Source organism: Caenorhabditis elegans, chromosome IV, assembly GCF_000002985.6.
Source record: "Caenorhabditis elegans chromosome IV".
Classification (NCBI taxonomy): domain Eukaryota; kingdom Metazoa; phylum Nematoda; class Chromadorea; order Rhabditida; family Rhabditidae; genus Caenorhabditis; species Caenorhabditis elegans.
This window is the reverse complement of record NC_003282.8, coordinates 4,868,246-4,886,889: the sequence shown is the minus strand read 5'-3', so window position 1 is coordinate 4,886,889 and position 18,644 is coordinate 4,868,246. Positions and strand designations below refer to the sequence as shown.

The 18,644-nt window shown below is 31.7% G+C and overlaps 4 protein-coding genes and 40 non-coding genes across 45 annotated transcripts; 27 read left to right on the top strand and 17 right to left on the bottom strand.

Annotated features, from left to right (window-relative positions):
• Positions 1-27: 27 nt before the first annotated feature.
• On the bottom strand, positions 28-2,606 carry str-166 (Serpentine receptor class r-10; the record flags this gene model as incomplete). The annotated part of the gene is made up of 8 exons (NM_068263.4): positions 2,403-2,606; positions 2,271-2,358; positions 1,957-2,035; positions 1,657-1,791; positions 655-796; positions 477-608; positions 176-353; positions 28-110 (listed from the first exon to the last, which is right to left on the bottom strand). Exons 1-8 carry the CDS (start codon positions 2,592-2,594, stop codon positions 28-30), a joined length of 1,029 nt encoding a protein of 342 aa, NP_500664.1. The 5' UTR covers positions 2,595-2,606.
• 21ur-4152 lies at positions 94-114 on the bottom strand. Its single transcript, NR_053278.1, has one exon.
• 21ur-7495 lies at positions 95-115 on the bottom strand. The gene has a single exon (NR_053277.1).
• Positions 352-372, bottom strand: 21ur-13801. Its single transcript, NR_053276.1, has one exon.
• On the top strand, positions 434-454 carry 21ur-6392. Its single transcript, NR_053275.1, has one exon.
• Positions 602-622, bottom strand: 21ur-15184. Its single transcript, NR_053274.1, has one exon.
• On the top strand, positions 1,241-1,341 carry T08B6.62. Its single transcript, NR_053273.1, has one exon. It is a non-coding gene; the product is annotated as a small nuclear RNA T08B6.62 (small nuclear RNA).
• Positions 1,241-1,354, bottom strand: T08B6.63. The gene has a single exon (NR_053272.1). It is a non-coding gene; the product is annotated as an Unclassified non-coding RNA T08B6.63 (non-coding RNA).
• 21ur-8864 lies at positions 1,448-1,468 on the bottom strand. The gene has a single exon (NR_053271.1).
• On the bottom strand, positions 2,597-2,617 carry 21ur-8251. Its single transcript, NR_053270.1, has one exon.
• Positions 2,618-2,799: 182 nt separating this feature from the next.
• Positions 2,800-2,820, bottom strand: 21ur-8170. The gene has a single exon (NR_053269.1).
• A 385-nt stretch (positions 2,821-3,205) lies between these two features.
• 21ur-14710 lies at positions 3,206-3,226 on the top strand. Its single transcript, NR_053268.1, has one exon.
• Positions 3,227-3,333: 107 nt separating this feature from the next.
• On the bottom strand, positions 3,334-3,354 carry 21ur-12544. The gene has a single exon (NR_053267.1).
• Positions 3,355-3,830: 476 nt separating this feature from the next.
• On the top strand, positions 3,831-3,851 carry 21ur-1541. Its single transcript, NR_053266.1, has one exon.
• A 2,188-nt stretch (positions 3,852-6,039) lies between these two features.
• On the top strand, positions 6,040-6,152 carry T08B6.64. The gene has a single exon (NR_053265.1). It is a non-coding gene; the product is annotated as a small nucleolar RNA T08B6.64 (small nucleolar RNA).
• A 422-nt stretch (positions 6,153-6,574) lies between these two features.
• On the bottom strand, positions 6,575-9,488 carry str-170 (Serpentine receptor class r-10; the record flags this gene model as incomplete). Its single annotated transcript, NM_068262.1, has 7 exons — positions 6,575-6,663; positions 6,710-6,887; positions 7,568-7,841; positions 7,893-8,027; positions 8,650-8,728; positions 9,128-9,215; positions 9,291-9,488. The coding sequence occupies 7 exons, from the start codon at positions 9,486-9,488 to the stop codon at positions 6,575-6,577; spliced, it is 1,041 nt and encodes a 346-aa protein (NP_500663.1).
• On the top strand, positions 7,549-7,569 carry 21ur-7444. The gene has a single exon (NR_053264.1).
• 21ur-12940 lies at positions 7,550-7,570 on the top strand. Its single transcript, NR_053263.1, has one exon.
• Positions 8,369-8,389, bottom strand: 21ur-10439. Its single transcript, NR_053262.1, has one exon.
• Positions 8,446-8,466, top strand: 21ur-9908. The gene has a single exon (NR_053261.1).
• Positions 8,749-8,769, top strand: 21ur-11519. Its single transcript, NR_053260.1, has one exon.
• 21ur-11972 lies at positions 9,022-9,042 on the top strand. The gene has a single exon (NR_053259.1).
• 21ur-4189 lies at positions 9,023-9,043 on the top strand. Its single transcript, NR_053258.1, has one exon.
• Positions 9,274-9,294, top strand: 21ur-11858. Its single transcript, NR_053257.1, has one exon.
• On the top strand, positions 9,275-9,295 carry 21ur-10013. The gene has a single exon (NR_053256.1).
• Positions 9,489-9,781: 293 nt separating the features above from the next.
• On the top strand, positions 9,782-9,802 carry 21ur-2777. The gene has a single exon (NR_053255.1).
• Positions 9,803-10,069: 267 nt separating this feature from the next.
• 21ur-1212 lies at positions 10,070-10,090 on the bottom strand. The gene has a single exon (NR_053254.1).
• Positions 10,073-10,093, bottom strand: 21ur-15199. The gene has a single exon (NR_053253.1).
• A 604-nt stretch (positions 10,094-10,697) lies between these two features.
• On the top strand, positions 10,698-10,718 carry 21ur-14163. The gene has a single exon (NR_053252.1).
• 21ur-13154 lies at positions 10,699-10,719 on the top strand. The gene has a single exon (NR_053251.1).
• An 87-nt stretch (positions 10,720-10,806) lies between these two features.
• Positions 10,807-10,827, top strand: 21ur-7994. The gene has a single exon (NR_053250.1).
• On the top strand, positions 10,808-10,828 carry 21ur-14702. Its single transcript, NR_053249.1, has one exon.
• A 526-nt stretch (positions 10,829-11,354) lies between these two features.
• Positions 11,355-11,375, top strand: 21ur-9646. Its single transcript, NR_053248.1, has one exon.
• A 190-nt stretch (positions 11,376-11,565) lies between these two features.
• Positions 11,566-11,586, top strand: 21ur-8188. The gene has a single exon (NR_053247.1).
• Positions 11,587-12,186: 600 nt separating this feature from the next.
• str-174 lies at positions 12,187-14,623 on the top strand (the record flags this gene model as incomplete). Of its 2 annotated transcripts, NM_001047554.1 has the most annotated exons (7): positions 12,187-12,387; positions 12,433-12,520; positions 12,566-12,644; positions 13,209-13,343; positions 14,005-14,278; positions 14,330-14,507; positions 14,553-14,623. In NM_001047554.1, the coding sequence occupies 7 exons, from the start codon at positions 12,187-12,189 to the stop codon at positions 14,621-14,623; spliced, it is 1,026 nt and encodes a 341-aa protein (NP_001041019.1). The 2 variants fall into 2 exon arrangements, with proteins under 2 accessions (NP_001041019.1, NP_001041020.1); NM_001047555.1 differs by lacking the exons at positions 12,187-12,387; positions 12,433-12,520; positions 12,566-12,644 and having other exon boundaries at positions 13,126-13,343.
• Positions 12,389-12,409, top strand: 21ur-15329. Its single transcript, NR_053246.1, has one exon.
• 21ur-14721 lies at positions 12,703-12,723 on the top strand. Its single transcript, NR_053245.1, has one exon.
• On the bottom strand, positions 12,933-12,953 carry 21ur-10046. The gene has a single exon (NR_053244.1).
• Y17G9A.86 lies at positions 14,322-14,499 on the bottom strand. Its single transcript, NR_053243.1, has one exon. It is a non-coding gene; the product is annotated as an Unclassified non-coding RNA Y17G9A.86 (non-coding RNA).
• A 115-nt stretch (positions 14,624-14,738) lies between the features above and the next one.
• Positions 14,739-14,759, top strand: 21ur-11859. The gene has a single exon (NR_053242.1).
• Positions 14,760-15,230: 471 nt separating this feature from the next.
• On the top strand, positions 15,231-15,251 carry 21ur-9274. The gene has a single exon (NR_053241.1).
• A 992-nt stretch (positions 15,252-16,243) lies between these two features.
• Positions 16,244-18,281, top strand: str-175 (Serpentine receptor class r-10; the record flags this gene model as incomplete). The annotated part of the gene is made up of 7 exons (NM_068260.4): positions 16,244-16,444; positions 16,490-16,577; positions 16,623-16,701; positions 17,196-17,330; positions 17,518-17,791; positions 17,843-18,020; positions 18,066-18,281. The coding sequence occupies 7 exons, from the start codon at positions 16,244-16,246 to the stop codon at positions 18,134-18,136; spliced, it is 1,026 nt and encodes a 341-aa protein (NP_500661.2). The 3' UTR covers positions 18,137-18,281.
• On the top strand, positions 16,446-16,466 carry 21ur-9338. The gene has a single exon (NR_053240.1).
• On the bottom strand, positions 18,026-18,046 carry 21ur-9886. Its single transcript, NR_053239.1, has one exon.
• Positions 18,282-18,644: the final 363 nt, after the last annotated feature.

Below are 18,644 nucleotides of genomic sequence, written 5' to 3'. Positions count from 1 at the left end.
AAATTTTATTCAGTTCTCAGAAATATTCTATACAGTTTCTGAATCTCTTTTGATTGTCGACGAATCTTCTATTCGAGAAGGTGGAGAACATCGGAAGCAGTCGAATAGTTCTGAATTAATTCAGGTTATATTCTTTGTTTAAATCAATTTATTGAAACAGCAAAATTTAACTCACCAATAAACGCATTTCGATATTCTTGTACTATAAACATAATTGGAAGTGGATCGACTGCTGGATACAAAGCATACAGGTATGTAGTGAGATATGACCAACTTCCGATGTCAATATGAAAAAGTGGAGCACTGAACAATGCTCCCATTGGCATGAAGAACAAGAAGATTGGGAGAAATGTCTGAAACCTCGAATAAAAATTTATATAATTTCAACTGTTTTGATGATGTAGTAAATTTGAAACTTTATTTTTTCTTTCGTTGTTCACGTCGTTCGTCTTTCTTGTGTCTTTCAATTAACCAACCTGCACCAGTAATGCCTTGTACAGCTGCAACTGTAGTCGTTTTGTGTAGTCACATTCTCCTTGTTCAATCAATTTTTTGATTTGTGAATGGCTCTTCACCCCGGCAACAAGCATTACTGCGAATGGAATTACCTGAATTGACAATAATAATTATTTGGAAGTTACTGAAAATTCTTACCATACTGAAAGAGAGGATGACATAACTGATAAAAATCTTGATATCCAAATTAGGAACTCCATGTTCATCTGCCGGGTAAAATAATGCTGCAGAGTAGACGGTCTCATTCATGTGGAGACCAAAGTTTTCCAATACTGCTTCCCTGAAAAAAACTGAATATAATAGTCAAATGTTGTTGGAAGTTTTGTATATAAGTTTTATTCAGCTTTAGAAAAATTTCTATGAAGTTTAATTTTTAAAAAGAGGGCCAAACTGTGATGTGAATTGTGAACTTCTATTCAAAAAACGAAATACTATTCTGGCCATAATGAATTGCATGACAATTCAATAGAAAATGCCATAAACAGCTATATTTTTTACGAGAAAGAAATCGACAAAACTTTTTCAAAAGATTTCACAATCTTAAAAGCAATTATCATAGCAGTAAAATTCTAAATTTTGCATGAAACACAGGTTCAATTAGATTTAGTGATTTGTACAAGACCGTCTAACACCACCACCAATAATAATGTGTGGCGGAACCCGGGAAGTGTCGTGTACTATCCAAATAGCCCTTATATAAACGACCCGTTTTTCCATAAATCTCGTTCTTCCGAGAACATATACTAAAATTGGAACAATACAGAGAAGATTAGCATGGCCCCTGCGCAAGGATGACACGCAAATTCGTGAAGCGTTCCAAATTTTTTGTGAAATTTTGAATGAGGAAAATGCGGTACCAAATTTGAAAATTTCAAATTGTGTAGTTTGTATGATGACCCAGCATTGTTGGAAGATTTATCAACTCGCGGATTCAAATCGCGGATCAAATCCAATACTTTTTGATTTAATTGGGGATAATAAATGCAATCCGAAACAGTGTTTTTTTTAAATTTATAAATTAAAAATTGGGCGCTTAAAGTGTATTTGGATTTGTTTGAATGTAGTAGCAAAAATAAAAAGTCTAATATTTTGAAAAATTATTTTTCTAAAAAAATATCTTGATCTTCAACAACTTCTTACTTGATATATTCTGTTGTTTTATCATTTCTTCTATAGTAGAACCAAGAAAGATGAAACCAATTAATACCGCCAGCGATTGGAATCAAGAACCACATAAACAAGTAGGTTCCGGAGAAATATTTTAGGTTTCCTTTTCTGAAAAATATTATTTACTGAATTCGACTGAATGTTTGATTTTTTGAGATCTAACCAAAACAAAATGAGCTATAAAAAGTGAATCAAATCAACACAGTGAATTTTCAGAATTCCTAAAAAAACACCAACTGTAATATATTTTGTGAAACATGAAAACATTGTTACCTCTCCAAAGCAAAAAATCTATAAATGAAATGAATTGCAATCAGGAAAGGGGTCACACCCCCACAACCACATAGGATGCCTGAAATTAAAGTGAAATAAATTAAATTTATCAATTCAGATTTTCAAGTAGGCACGAAAAATGTCTACCTGCCTAGAGAACAGAATCAGCTTCAATCGGCTAAAAAAAATTTCAAGACCAAACTTGAATTATCATTTTTAAATGACTTTTTTTTTAATCTCAAAGTTATTTAAGTATGGTTTGTAGGCAGGCAGGCAGGTAGGCATTATAGTGCCTACAAGTGCAGACAACTTACTCAAAGCTATCTGAGCCATCTCCACTGTAAACGGCCAGTCTTTGATGCTCATTATCATGAAGAAACATGATCCGTAACTGTGGATGAACTGCAAACTTGAAAATTAAAACAAACTGAGTTTAATGAACTTACCGGTTGCACAATCATATCAATCACTGCAAAAACCATAGAGAACGTTGAGAAATATATCATGAGTGCCTTGTAATTTCCCATTTTCTTCGGAGATTTTGTGATTATCAAGTAGATCAGTAGTGAGTTGAAAACGATTGCACAAATGAGTGAAGAACATTGAAGGAGGAGGTTTAAATTGTTCGAAATTCGCATTTTGACTGATCACCTGATAATTAATAAATTGAACATATTATCAACGATTATTAGTAATATTTATGAAACCGTTTTTTATTGTTGAAATTTTTAATGTTTTTTAACGCAGATTTCTGGAAAATGTGGTTTTTCCAGAATGTGACGTCACAATTATTTTGCAGGGCGACTCTAGTGGAAAAACATCCGTGACGTCATTCTTAATTTTTAAGCAGAGAAAAAAAAGATATTGTAGGAGAAAAGTATTTGCAATTATGACGAGAACATGAAACTGTAGAATAAAAACATTATGTGTTAAATTAGCCAATTTAAGAGCATGATTTGTCACATTTTCTGGACAGCAAAGGGAAGATCAATTTTATTAATAAATTAATTTAATATTCTATTTCAGTAATTTTACTTCAAATTTCACGAAAAATATAAGCAAGAAACGGAGAAATAAATCACTATCTCGTAGATCAATCTACATTAAGCAAAATACAAAACCTTATTTTCCGCTCAAATTGCACAAAACCTAATTTTCTAGAAGCTGTTAAAATGTGAATACAAGGAACAATAACAAAAGATATTGTTTCGGTAGCTATACGAAAAAGGAAGGAAATTCATCAAATAGCTGTCTAGAGTGGGGATAAGAGACAGAAGAATGTGATTCAGAACTGCAAATACGTGGTATTCTGTGAGATACGTTGAGTGCGGAAGTGTGAATAATCAGAAAAAAAGGAAAAACACTGGAAATCTCTTAAAATTTAATGTTGATACTTTATTAGCGGATGTCAGTGCAGCTGGAATTTGTCAACATACTGAAACAATATAAAATTTTATTGGCGTTTTAGAAAATTCGCGGAAGGCACGTGAAAAGGCCTACGCGCCTGCCAGCCTACCCCCTATTCATGCATTTCTGTTTATGGCTCTACACAATTTACTTTGTTTAAAAAGTTCTTTAATTGAAAATTGTACTATTTCTTTTTAGGTCAATCAGAATATTCTTGTGTTCGAAGTAGAAAAAAATTTGTAAGTTTGAAAATGAACATTTATGAATTTTTGTGGTGAGTTTTTTGGAAACAAAATCTGAATTTATTGAGAAAACGAATGAAAAGTAAAAATGTATTTAAAAAAGTAGAAATTAGTTTTTTTTTCCAAGTTAGACTGAGCTATTCAAAACTTCGTTGCAAAAAAGTTTTTTAAAAAATTTAACTGTTTTACCTTCATGATTTAAATCAGACATCCCACTCTCATTAATAAGAATTAAAAATCCAAATGTTTTCAAAAAATTTCCGTTTCACCTTTTTAATTTCAGTATGTAACTGTATAAGTTTGTATATTCTTCTGGTCATTTCTTTAATTCGATTTATAAAAAATTCTAATTAAACATTTCTTCTGTATATTGATATGGAAATGTATTGAAAATCACATAAAATAAAAGAAAAATGTTTTTGCAAATGTGGGAGTAACACAAAATTACATACAAAATGAAAAATATATGATGACGTGGGTATTTTATATGAAAAACAACATCTAAAAATTGGGCAATCTATCCCATGCTCACATTTCCCATGCACACATTTCCCATGCTGACATTTTCTCCCGTGCATACAAAATATTCCCATGCTTACGCCCAGTAGTTCGAGTACTCCCATGCCTACAGCTCATTTTTTCCCTTTTTTCCGTTCCCATGCTGACATTCTCATACATACATTTTTTCCCGTGCATACAAAATTCCCATGCTTACATCCAGTAGTCGAACGTTCCTATGCCGACATTCCCACACATACATTTGTTCCCATACTTACAAAAATGTATTCCCATGCCGACATGGAACAGTTTTGTGCTCCAGAAGAGCACAAAGTCAATTTTTTTGCTCATTTTCATTGTATTAGGCTTACTTGACAGCTTTCAGTTACAACTGATCGCTTTTTTTTTCAAAATGCATTAGTTCTCGATTATTTTTAACTTTAAATGTTCATATTGCTGTTTCCGTGCAGTTATGAGTTTCGCAGTGTCTTAGGAACATTCCATTTTTTGTTGCATTTTGTAGGAATTCGGAGCTATCTTATAATTTCTACAAATTAGAAAATCCATTTCGCATTATTTCATGTAACTTGAACCTATTGCTTCAAAAATAGCACAGAACGAATGTTGATTCTGTTTCTTTCATTAAAAAATGTGCTACTGTGCATTTTTTCCCACTTCTACGACTTTAAAGGCGCGCGCATTTATACAAAATGGTCCCGTCATTGGTCTCGCCAGCGCTCAACAAATCAATGGGATGCGCGTGGCGAGATTATTGCGCGAAAATTCGCGCGCCTTTAAAGTCGTAGAAGTGGGAAAAAATTCACAGTAGCACATTTTTTAATGAAAGAAACAGAATCAACATTCGTTCTGTGCTATTTTTGAAGCAATAGGTTCAAGTTACATGAAATAATGCGAAATGGATTTTCTAATTTGTAGAAATTATAGGATAGCTCCGAATTCCTACAAAATGCAACAAAAAATGGAATGTTCCTAAGAGAAAAAATTTTCAAAAAAAAAATTTTTTTTGAGCAAAAAAAAATTTTACTCTATAGGCAATCATCCCCATTTTTCTTCAATTCCTTGTTCATAATCGAGAACTAATGCATTTTGAAAAAAAAAAGCGATCAGTTGTAACTGAAAGCTGTCAAGTAAGCCTAATACAATGAAAATGAGCAAAAAAATTGACTTTGTGCTCTTCTGGAGCACAAAAATGCTCCATGTCGGCATGGGAATACATTTTTGTAAGTATGGGAACAAATGTATGTGTGGGAATGTCGGCATGGGAACGTTCGACTACTGGATGTAAGCATGGGAATTTTGTATGCGCGGGAAAAAATGTATGTATGGGAATGTCAGCATGGGAACGAAAAAAAAGGGAAAAATGAGTTGTAGGCATAGGAGTACTTCGACTACTGGATGTAAGCATCAGAATATTTTGTATGCACGGGAGAAAATGTATGTATGGGAATGTCAGCATGGGAACGGAAAAAAAGGAGAAAAATTAATTGTAGGCATGGGAGTACTCGAACTACTGGGCGTAAGCATGGGAATTTTGTATGCACGGGAGAAAGTGTCAGCATGGGAAATGTGTGCATGGGAAATGTGAGCATGGGATAGATTGCCTAAAAATTGTAACCTCATTTAATTTTTTTTTTTTTAATTTTTCATACTTTGTATTAATATCTATTCATGCGGATGAAAGTTGATGGATCACACGGATCGCATGTAGTTTCTATTCATTTAATTGATGAAATTAATCTCTATTCAAAAGCCTCTCTCCTTTCCGTCTCCCCAACTCCATCACATCGCTTCCACTCAACTACTCCTCGGTCCGCCTACAACGTACACAAAGGAAGGTGGCGCGCGGAACTCGCATTGTGTCGGCTGCGGGGTTTACACTGGTCATCTACTGCGGTGGAAAACTTTAGTCTTCAGTATGGGTCAATCTCTGATCTGCAACTGAATATGATGAGTTCGGGCGATGATCTTTTGTGATTAAATCGCACGGCGAGATGGGAACGCAATACCCGTCTGGCAGCCCGATTCTGAACCAGTTTTTGAAGGCACGTAAAGTGATTTGAGTGAAGGGGAATAAGAAGAGATATTTTTAGAGTCAACAGATTCGCTTTGTGTGAGCTCTCACTTTTCATAATTCATGTTTTTTAAAAAGAATTTTCGTTTTGTTAGCTCTACTCGGTTATTTCTTGCTGAAATCTTGTATGTACTCTGATTCTTGCAAAAAATGCCCTTTTGGAAATTTTTGCTGTTCATTCGTTGCAGAATTTGCAAGTGTCTCTGGTTTTAGATTTATCACGAATGGACAATTTGCATGATTTCCGGTAAAATTTCGTTAGTTTAAGATAATTGCGTCGCCAACAGGATTTGGTAGATTTTCGTCGTACCAAGTTTTACAAAACACTTGTATTTCGTCTAATACATTTCGATTTTTGCTTAACGGTTTCCCACAAAAATTATCGCTGCGAATAAATGTTCTTCGAGATACAATCATCTGTCACCACAGAAACTTTTGCGATTTTCTTCTTATTTTTTGAAAATAACCCTGAAAATAATTACATTTTTAAAAATATAAATAACAATACACAGACCTGCAATAAAATTTCTGTAATTGTCGACAAAAAATAAACATGGCAGAGGATCCAGAGCAGGGTATACTGCATAGATTACTGTAATTGGTGCTGATAGAAATTCACAATCGATTAGAAATAAAGGACAAGTGAAGAGGATACCAAATGGGATGAAAATGAAAAGCACTGGGATCAGGGTCTGGAATTGGAAATTTATGGGTTTATAATGTTTTTTTTTAAATTGAAAAGCATGTTCCGTGTCCGATTTTCTAAATGTTTTTTTTAATTGTTTAGTTGAAATCTTCTTATGCTTCACCTACTTTATATAGTAGATCAAAATGAAAGTGCATATAATATGTAGTTAATTGAACGTTTATATTAGCTGGTAATGAGCATTGTTATACGTTTCAAGTCATCCAAAAATTTGAAATTAGAGAAAAACTACAGAAAAATTGTGAAAATAGATATGATCGTATAGAAAACATGATCAAAAAATTATTTTTCAAATATCAACAGAAAATCCATTGTTCTTCTATTTTTTTGGAGCTGGATAGTTTTTGAAATAATTATACAAACAAAAATAGTCAAAACTTCTTTAAAGTTGCTCAATTATGTTTCATTACACTTGCAGCAAATTCAAATTCAATGGCTATATTTTTTGAAAAACATTCATTACATTCAATTCATTACAACATAACATTCAAAAACATATGTAATTTCCAAAATTTAGTTCAACTTGTTACAGTACCATTGTTAACACTTCAGGCAATAGGAAACAAAAAAAAAAGGTTTTTGAGATTTTACAATTTTAATCATGTTTCAAACTGTTTATAAGTATCAACGCCATGTTTTGTTTCTGATTTCTGATTATCTTCGTACCTGTGCCACCAACGCTTTGTACAATTGCATTTGCAAGTTTTTCGAAAACTTTGATTCCAATCTTCCCAATAATTGTTTGATTTTCTTCAAACTCTTCACTCCAGTATATATCACCACTGACAATGACAATGACATAGAAGTCACCAAATTGATCAACCCAAGTCCTGATCTCCAATGAAATTCCACGACTCCCTGCTCGTTGGGTGGCCAGAAGACTGCTGCAGAGTACGCTGCATCATTTATTGAGATATTGTACATTTCCTCAATCATTGGCCTAAAATAATATGAAAATTGTTTGAAAAAATAATGAAAGGTGGAGAGTTACGCGATGTATCCTGTAGAAATTGGATTCATAGCAAAAAAGTAGCCAGCTATGAATGTCCAGTTAAGGCAGCCGAATATTGGAATAAAAAACCAGAAGATTTGATAAGCTCCTTTGAAAAAACGAAGACGGCCTTGTCTGAAAATTGCAATAATATTATTTCAAAATTAGTCTAAAATCGACATCTTATTTATAATTTTTTTTCCGGAAAAATGTTTGAAAAATTGAAAAGCAGTGTTTCTAATTAAATAGAGAAAAAAACATCAAGAAAAACCTAGCCAGAAAACTAGAAAATCACAAAAATGACGTCACTCATTTGCGCGGGGATTCAAATTTAATTCGGTCGTTTCTTTGATTTTTGGAAAGTTGAATAAATTTTTAAAAATTTAGAAATTTTTGAAAAAAAAAATTTTAAAGCCATATTCAGTCATTAGGGTCTATTTCTTGTCATTTGAAGAACAATTGTTTTTTGGCTCCACTTTATATTTAACTGGATGATAGCAGTTCGGCTGTTGCAATACGTTTATTTATAGAGTTCAGATAACAGTCAAAGTATTATTTGGGGTTTCCTAACCGATGAAAACAGACTGATGCCAGTCCGAAAAAATCTTACTATTAGCGCTTAGGATATCGATAACTTTTGAATTTTAACCACATTTTTGGGGTAAAAAGTTGTCAATTTTGCAAGCTATAGATTCCCAAAAAATTACAATATTTTACTTTTTCTGACATTCTGCCTATTTGTCCAAAAAGAACCAACCTCTCCAATGCAAAATACCGATAGACGAAATGGATTGCAATTCCATAAATAGCCATTCCACAGCATCCACAAAGAACACCTTTAAAATGGAATAATTATTTAAACGGATAAGTATTGTTAGGTTTTAGTAGTTTTTTGTTGTCGAAAATTGATGTTCAGCAATAGATTTTGACGCAGGTGGCAATTTAAAGTCAAATTGGATTTTTTTTAACTTGCGGTTCAAGTTTACTATTATAATTAAAAATATAAATTTGTATTTATCCAATTTTCTCTTTTTAACATAAATTTCTGAAGGCACTCCACTTATAAAACATTTTCGAAGAAATAATGCTTCATTTGGTTTATAAATTATTTCAAAATTAGTTTTAAACATTGTGTGCGCTGTTTTGGTCACTAAATTGAAATCACTGTGACTTGAAAAATTTAATTTTGGATGTATTCTAAAATTCCAATCATCAAAACTAATATAAAAACTAACTCATCAAGCATTCTTCAATATATCTCGGCAACATTCGATTTCTGAGGTCCATCATCATGAAAAATGCACTTTCTCGGCTGTAGATGTTCTGAAAATTGATTACTGTTTCACAAGTGCTAGTTGTTTAATTAAAACCAATCAGTTAATTTTCTCATCAACTTACAGGCTTCACAATGACATCCAAAGTTGTGAAAATCAAGGAAATGATGCAGAAGTAGCACATGAGACTTCGATAAGTTCCCATTTTTTTTGGTGATTTTGTGACAATTAAAAAGATGAGAAGAGTATTTGAAGTGAGAGCGAAACAGTAAGAAATCAGTTGAATCAGTGTTTTCAGAGATTCAAATTCTTTGATTTCCATGTCTGAAATGGTAAATATCTAAAGCGAAAGAACAAGTTATAATCACTGAATATAATATGAAACAGTTATCAGAAAACTGCTAGACAAAACTGGGGCGTCGGAAATGAGAAAAAGTAATCAATGGAATCGTTTTTGTTTGTGCGCATGATCATAGATAATTAAAAAGATAAATTAACAAGGAAGTTTCAGAGAACAATGTTTCAATTGCCAAAGCATGACGGCGGGCTACTTTACAAAATTACAAATTAATGTTTTATGTTTTTATTTTAACAGTGAAGTAGTTCGATCGCTAGTAAATAATCACTAGGGGAAGATGTGTAAAAATAAATGGTTAATTGCAATGTCACTTGAAATTTGAATTCCAAAATAGAATGCTCACACAAATTTTTGCTGACAACATCTGGTTTTGAAAATAATTTGTGGGTTTGAAACGTTTTGATTTGGGAATTAAGAACAATCTGGTATTCTAGAAATACCATAAACAACTAATAACTTTATGAAAAAAAAAGAATTCTATTTTTTCGAGGAGTTAAATATAAATATTTGAAGAGAAACTTTTAAACATGAAAACATCCTTTAAAATAAAACTACATAATTATGGAATAACGAACAATTCAAAAAACATTTTATTTTTGCACAGTTTGAAACTGTAGAATATATTGTCCAGTGCGTGTTTTTCATTCGCAAGTATTTATTAAGAATAAGAACATGTACTTTCATGTAAACTCTTTTTGAAAAAAATGTTCACTCTCATAGAAGAATATATCAGCAACTCGTCAAAAAACAAAGAATCAAAATCGAAATAACACCGCTCTTTTTTACGCGTCAAAAAGTGGTGACAAACAGGTGAGCTAATTCAGTTCACCTGCATTTATCTGAAATTACCAATTACTTATTCTGACTGAGACTGGTAATGAATTGTAGATCATAATATTTATGTGAAAGTTGTTAGATTTGTTTAATGGCAATTTTTAAGAATCATTGATCATCCCAGTTGATTGTTTGCTCTGAACAGGCAATCTCGAAAAAGATGGACCTCACAGATATGGGTCTTGTAGCGAAAAGAAGAATTCAGTGACGCCGCCCACAAAAGGGGCGGGCTCAGGCGTATCTACAAAGTATAATTTATATTTTTTGATTCTGAAGGAACAATAGAAAAATAATTGTTTCACATATATTATGTATTTTATAGATTTATCTGACAAAGAATTGTATTTGACCCTTTTTCACAAATTGAACGAAAATTTTGAAACTTATAAAATTTTTAAATAATGTTTCACATTGGTAAGATATGTTGTAGGGTCGTGCTCCCATACAATTGTGCGATTGTTCGTAGAACACATTTTAAGTAAGAAATTCAGAGATTTCGATGATACATTCCACAGGAGCGCGACTAATTTATAAAAATCTTGAATTTCAGTGAAATGCTTGTGTGGTAAAGCTTTTCGATCAAAGCAGTAAAAAATCGAATTTCATTATTTTCCACAAATTGAATTATTGACTAGAAAAAAGGTTCTCAGTGATATTTCAAACTCAACGGATCAGTCGTTTTTAGGTAGTAATTCTTAACTATGGCTCTTTAAAAAAATATATCAAAAAACTGATAATTATAAAAAAAATACTGATAGCACATATTTATGACAAGTCTGTAAAACAAGCTCAAAATCGTCAGTTAAAAATATATTTATTAAAATTTGACTTTTTGGGCAATTTTTACACACTGCTAGTCAAAAAGTCAACAAAAATCGTAAAGTTTTTATGAAGCAGTAATGGACTATAAAAATTTCACTTTGGCAATTTCTCAATTAAAAAAAATTTTCAGTTTCAAAATTTTTATACGTATGAAAAAAATTTGTTGTGTTTCAATCTGATTTATTTAGCTCAATATTGTTATTTTTGGATTTGGACGGAAAATAAGTTTTTTTTGTTTCTTTGTTTTGCAATAAATATCAAACATACTGTAATTCGGATACAAGTGTTAATCTGATGTAAAAAATAAAATATTGAAATTCAAATTTGAACAGAAAAATTTTAGTTTCAAACTGTTGTTAAATAAACACGTGTAAAGTATGCTTGTTTTTAACAAATTTCTGATAGAAAACAAAATAATTTTCAATAAAAATTAACTTAATAACAAATATTTTAATTAATAACGTTTATTTCCTAATTTTCCGATGATGATTCAACGAAAAAAGATATGAGTTCTGACACCTTATTTGCACAACTAATGGAACGAATTGACTTTTTTTTTCGTTCTTGTTCAAATTTTTTAGCTCTAATGAAAGCGAATAAATTTATTTTGAAACACCAACAGCTTTTTTCAATTCTCACATATTTCTCTAAATATTCTGAACTTTTGGAATATTCTGAATACAAATATTAAAATATTAACTGCTTCGTCAACATCCACAAATTCAAATAGTGCAGAGATTAGAAAACACTTGCGAAATAGTATTATGAGATACAAATGAATAACTCCTCTTCAATCAGAACCTGACGGGTATATGTATCAACATAGTCTACTAACATTGAATGCAAATTCATTATAGCCATTATTATATCAATTCTTCTGTTCAGCTTTTGGTTCAAGAGTATACATTTTTTGTGAGACTACATATATAAGGAGCAACTGAAAAGAAACTCTCTTCTTTTTATTGCCTCACTGAACTTTGAGCTGATAGAAAAAATATTTTTCTTCATGAAAGCAAAAGTTGATTTTGAAATGCTAAAACTTGTAATTCAAGTAGTATCAGTATTTCTTTCTATTACAATCAATTCCATTCTGATATGCCTTATTATTACAAAATCCCCAAAAATAATGGGAACCTATCGGCATTTGATGATTTATTTCTGCTGTTGTTCTATATTTTTTAGTATTGTCGATGTTATTGTGCAACCGGTAGGTACTGAACTTGTCCGAATTTCATTTTATTTTTTCTTCCAGAATATTCAAACTTATCAAAGTTCATTCTTTATGGTAATTGATGCGAAAAGTCGGAGTATGGAGCATTGGGTAGTTGGAGTTTTGATGCGTAAGTTTTCAAAGTGAAGCAGCTATCTTGATTTTCTGATTTCAGACTTGTTGTGTGCGTGTTTCGGTGTAGCAATATATGGAATTGCAATACATTTTGTATATCGGTATTTTGCATTGGAAAGGTAAAATTTAAAATGTTACTTGAACTTTTTAAAAAGTTTTCGCGAAAAAATGTATAGCTGTATTTTACGAAAACTCAAAAAAAAAATCCAAATTGTTAAATTTCAATTGTTTTCACGCTTCACTGACACACAATTTGAAGGCTTTGATTCATGAGTAATCATGTTATACTTTTTCAAAAACACAGTGTAAAATGTTGAACCCATCATTTTTCTCCGTGCTCCTCTGAAATTTTCTGCAATTTGGCACTGTTTTGAATTCTGTAAATTAAACGAAATTAAATATTCTAGAGAAATGGCAATCTTAATCAAATATAATACATTCTGCTCGTGATTATTTAACATAAGAGTGAAACTGACTTTTTGGTTTTGTTTTACTCCCAGATTAGCATTTGTACCCAAATTTTAGTACTGACATTAGTGACACTATTTATTAATGCTATTGTTGTTTTTATTATAGAAAATGTAGTAACTTTGTCAGAAAATGAATCACGTTGCCCTTTCATTAGACTTATTGCTTTTTCATCAGAATGATTTTACATCTAATACTCAATCTAAAACTTCCAGACAGGGACGAGTGAAGTATTTCAATAAAAAATATCTCGTGTTCTGGTTCACAATTCCATTGCTTGGCGGAGCAGCTTGGTACGCCGTTACAGAATGTTGTCTCACACCGGATCAATTGGGAATTGAATACATTAGGTATACTTCTTATTCTAACATAAACTGTTTTTATTCTAACATATGATATACTGACAAATGTTTTGCTGATGTTTTACATGTTTCAACAGTCTTGGTTTTTTTAACAGATGGAACAAAAATTAATGAATTTAATCATGTTATCAATGGTGTGTCGTCAGTAGGTCTCACTAAAAAAGGTCTCACTCACACACCAATATTTGACTGTAAATAAAACCAATTAAAAAAGTTTTGAAAGCATTAACTGTATTTGGATGTTTAAGCACAGTACCATCAGCAAAAGTTAGAATTTTTGTGGTTCTGAAACAAAAACTAAAACTCGTTGATCAATGTTTTGTTGTCTTTTTTGTACAGACAACGGTAAGAAAACGATTAACTTCAAAATTTCAAAATATTTTTGTATGCTGGAGATATGTTAAAATCATTATACGCCATGAACTTGAATTGATTATAATAAAACATTTTTGAATGCAAATTCATTATAGCCTTTTATTTTTTTATTTTTTTTCGCCAAAAATACAAAAAAAAAACAAAATCATTTCTAGCACTGATTTTCGGTAGTCGCCCAATAGTACACTTATCGCGAAAACCGTCCAATTTCAAAATTGTTTTTGTTTTTCTAACTTATCCGAGGACCATTTGGTGAATGTAATTTTAATTTCAGAGCAACTGTGAAAGAATCGTTCAGCATTGAAATGGAAAATGCCGAGTACACAGGATGTGTATTCTATCCACTAGACACTGATGGAAAACAGTTTATAAATTGGCGTAGTTTCATGGGATATACTGGATACTTGAGCATTATGGCAGTTGCATTTTTAATTATTTCATTTGCTGGATGTAAAAGTTGTTATCTGGTCAGTAACTTGTTGGATCAAGGAGAATCCGAATTCTCCAAGAATCTACAAATGCAATTGTACAAGGCATTAGTAGCTCAGGTATTATAATAAATTCTAAAAATTAAACCAAAATTGTAGTTATATTTCCAGACAGTCATCCCTGTTGTATTGCTCTTTATTCCATTTGGACTCCTATTCACTCTTCCAATTTTCGAGATTAACTGTCAGTTTCTTGCAACTATTATAACTTTGATATTTGCAATTTACCCAGCTGTCGATCCATTGCCAATTCTTTATTTTGTGGAATACTATCGAATTCCAATTTTGGGTAATCTCAAGAACATCGTATATAGAATAAACATTACATTTTCAGAAGTGTTCAAGAAACCACATTGCAGTGGCAGTCAAGTATATCCAGCCAGCAATAATTCAGTGGAAAATTAGTGTGTTAAAACCATTTTTTAATGTTTTATTTTGAAAAACATTGATAATTTTTAAATAAATTGTTTAGCGTTTCACATTTGTTTTGATTACAATCAGTTTCTCAAATAAATTTTAATTTTCGGGCATAATTTGAACAAAAGATTTCTCCATGTCAATCTCGCCACAACCGCAAAGCAAAGCTCATTCTGGAAAAACTAAACCGTTCTGTGTTTGCTTCCCGGTTAAATTCTTTCCCCCTTTACTTTCTCATTCCCCCAGCCTGATCCGTCAAACAAGTAATAAGTTACAGGATCATTTTATCTTTCACCAATTCTTCCTCGTCATTATGTTGTTCAGCAGAATTGAGATTTTCAAAGACTCTTCTTATTTTTGTGATTTATTATCGAAATGATTCAAATTTAAAAAAAGTTTCCAAATGTTTGTTTCCTAAAATAAAAAATAACTTTAGCATCAAAATTAGCTTCATTTGATTATTACATGTTTAGTATCTCATATCTTATTATCTGTATTACTTTTGTCCTATAATGCAGTGCTCCATACATTAGTGGCTTATCAATTTTAACTGTTTCAGCGCTGCCTTATTTGGAGCAAACTAAAAAGTCTGCAATTATATGAAGGATTATTTAAAAATAAATGTGCAGTGGCTAAACTGTTTTAAACTTTACATTAAAGGGGAATTTTTATAAAAATTTCGAAAGTTACTAATTTTAACTGAAACATTTTGATAATTTGATGCTACAATTATTTACTATTCTGCAAAAACAAATTAAGACGAGCATTCCATAAATGTTAAAACTTGCCCGGTCCGGCTAATTCAAACAATTTGCTATTTTTTCTTTAGGCATTTCAATATCCTGTCATGCGTTTAGGGGTATTTTCAGTATTTATAATTGCACTTGGTCTGACTTGAGCATTCTGTATTGCACAGTCCACGGAGCAGGAAGCAATATCGCCTTTAAAAGCGCCTCCCAAAAAGTGAGAAATAGAAAAAAGAACAAGTGATGAGTTTCATACATATTTTCCGATTAGGCGCAAGAAGGGCGAGCTAAAAGCTGGTAAGAGGCGCATAATTTACGCCTCGATAGTCTGGTATTTCTAGATTGTGAAAGCTTGAATGTTGAACAAAACTCATATTTTCTTCTGCAGCTGTCGTGATAATTTTATAACATTTTTGGAGTTGAAAATTATAAATTACATGGATCTTCGAAAAAATAGAAACAAAACATTTGCCAGTAGGCGCCCAGGGCAGGCGTAGATTGTCTAGGCTGAAGATATACTTTTTTTTAACTACCAAGGTTCGGTAATTGTTTCCAGCTTTTCCTTGTTCAACCGGCCAGCCAAAAAGTTCTTCGTTTTTGGGGAAATAATATTATGCGATACAAATTTATATAGTGTGTCACTCCTCTTCAATCAAAACCTACATTTCAACATATTCTAACATTATTACTGATTGAAAACGAATTGTTTTTCATTATTATACTGGTGCTATTAATTCTTTCGACCAGTCTTTGTTTCTAGATTATTGCTTTTTTTCTTGTTAGTCTATGTATGACGAGCAACTAAAAAGTACCTCTTAACGGTAAATTGCTTTACTGGGTTTAATAGAAATAACTTATCTTCATGAAAGCAAATATCGATTTTGAAATGTTAAAGCTTGTAATTCAAGTGGTATCAGTATTCCTTTCTATTGCAATCAATACCATTCTGATATGCCTTATTATTACAAAATCCCCAAAAATAATGGGAACCTATCGGCATTTGATGATTTATTTCTGCTGTTGTTCTATATTTTTTAGTATTGTCGATGTTATTGTGCAACCGGTAGGTACTGAACTTGTCTGAATTTCATTTTATTTCTTCTTCCAGAATATTCAAACTTATCAAAGTTCATTCTTTATGGTAATTGATGCGAAAAGTCGGAGTATGGAGCATTGGGTAGTTGGAGTTTTGATGCGTAAGTTTTCAAAGTGAAGCAGCTATCTTGATTTTCTGATTTCAGACTTGTTGTGTGCGTGTTTCGGTGTAGCAATATATGGAATTGCAATACATTTTGTATATCGGTATTTTGCATTGGAAAGGTAAAATTCAAAAACTTACTTGAATTTTTTTTTAAGTCGCGAAAAAATGGATAGCTGAATTTTACAAAAATTAAAAAAATACGCTTGACTAACACACAATCTGAATTCAACTAATTGAGAGCATCGATTTATGAGTAAGCATGTAATAGTTTGAAAACAAGTAAAACTTTGAACCAACATATCCCAGAGATTCTCTATGCTGAAATTTTTAATGATAATGGCTTTTTTGTTCTTTTTTACTCCTAGATTAGCAGTTGTACACAAATTTTAGTATTGACATTAGTGACACTATTCATTAATGTAATTTTTTCATTAGAACAATCGTGGTAGTTGGTAATTTGTCCATTCCATTAGATATCTTTAATTTAATAAAGGATTAAAGGACAATCCGATCTTCAAGTGCTATGTACTGCGGATCTGGAAGTCAGGTACACTGCCTGGTGGCCTGGGGATCTAATATTTGTTTTTTTTTTAATCCCATCTAATATTTCCAGACAAGGACGAGTGAAATATTTCAATAAAAAATATCTCGTGTTCTGGTTCACAATTCCATTGCTTGGCGGAGCAGCTTGGTACGCCGTTACAGAATTGTGTTTCACGCCAGATCAATTGGGAATTGAATACATTAGGTATATTTTTCATTTGAACATTGAGTGTTTCAGACTGTTAACAAAACTTTTTTCAAAGCGAAAAATATCCACAATAACAGTACACAACTAGAAAGTGTTCTACGCCTATTTTGCAGTTATGAAAGTTATCTTGTGATTCTAATGATGAATTTCCTCACTGCAAAATGAGAAAATGCTGCGAGTTTAGAAAAACTGTGAAAGAATCGTTCAATATTGAAATGGAAAATGCTGAGTACGCGGGATGTGTATTCTATCCAATAGACACTAACGGAAAACAGTTTATAAATTGGCGTAGTTTCATGGGATATACTGGATACTTGAGCATTATGGCAGTTGCATTTTTAATTATTTCATTTGCTGGATGTAAAAGTTGTTATCTGGTCAGTAACTTGTTGGATCAAGGAGAATCCGAATTCTCCAAGAATCTACAAATGCAATTGTACAAGGCATTAGTAGCTCAGGTATTATAATAAATTCTAAAAATTAAACCAAAATTGTAGTTATATTTCCAGACGGTCATCCCTGTTGTACTGCTCTTTATTCCATTTGGATTTCTATTCACTCTTCCAATTTTCGAGATTAACTGTCAGTTTCTTGCAACTATTATAACTTTGATATTTGCAATTTACCCAGCTGTCGATCCATTGCCAATTCTTTATTTTGTGGATTACTATCGAATTCCAATTTTGGGTAATCGCAAGAACATCGTATATAGAATAAACATTACATTTTCAGAAGTGTTCAAGAAACCACATTGCAGCGGCAGTCAAGTATATCCAGCCAGCAATAATTCAGTGGAAAATTAGTGTGTTAAAATCATTTTTTAATGCTCTTCCAATTTTCGAGATTAACTGTCAGTTTCTTGCAACTATTATAACTTTGATATTTGCAATTTACCCAGCTGTCGATCCATTGCCAATTCTTTATTTTGTGGATTACTATCGAATTCTTTTCCAGCCAGAGGATTATTTTTATTAATTTTTTTACTGTTTCACAATTGAGTTTTTCAACTTCGTGCTTATTGAAAGTTTTATTTCAAAAATAAATTATAAATTAAAACTATAAAAAAATCATATCATTTTTTTCCTAATTTTTTTACTGTTTCACATTTGATCAAAAGTAAAAATCTGATGTTGCTGAAAAGAGAAAATTAATTGAAATTGTACCTGTTTAAACTTTAATATTTTAATGCGAAATTTTTGTGATATCAAAAACGTTTCTTCTCAGCCTTCAAAACATTTCAATTTCACATAGAAAAAGGATCTTCAATGTAGGCACACAAATCCTGCCTGTGAGCTGGCTAGATCACATCCA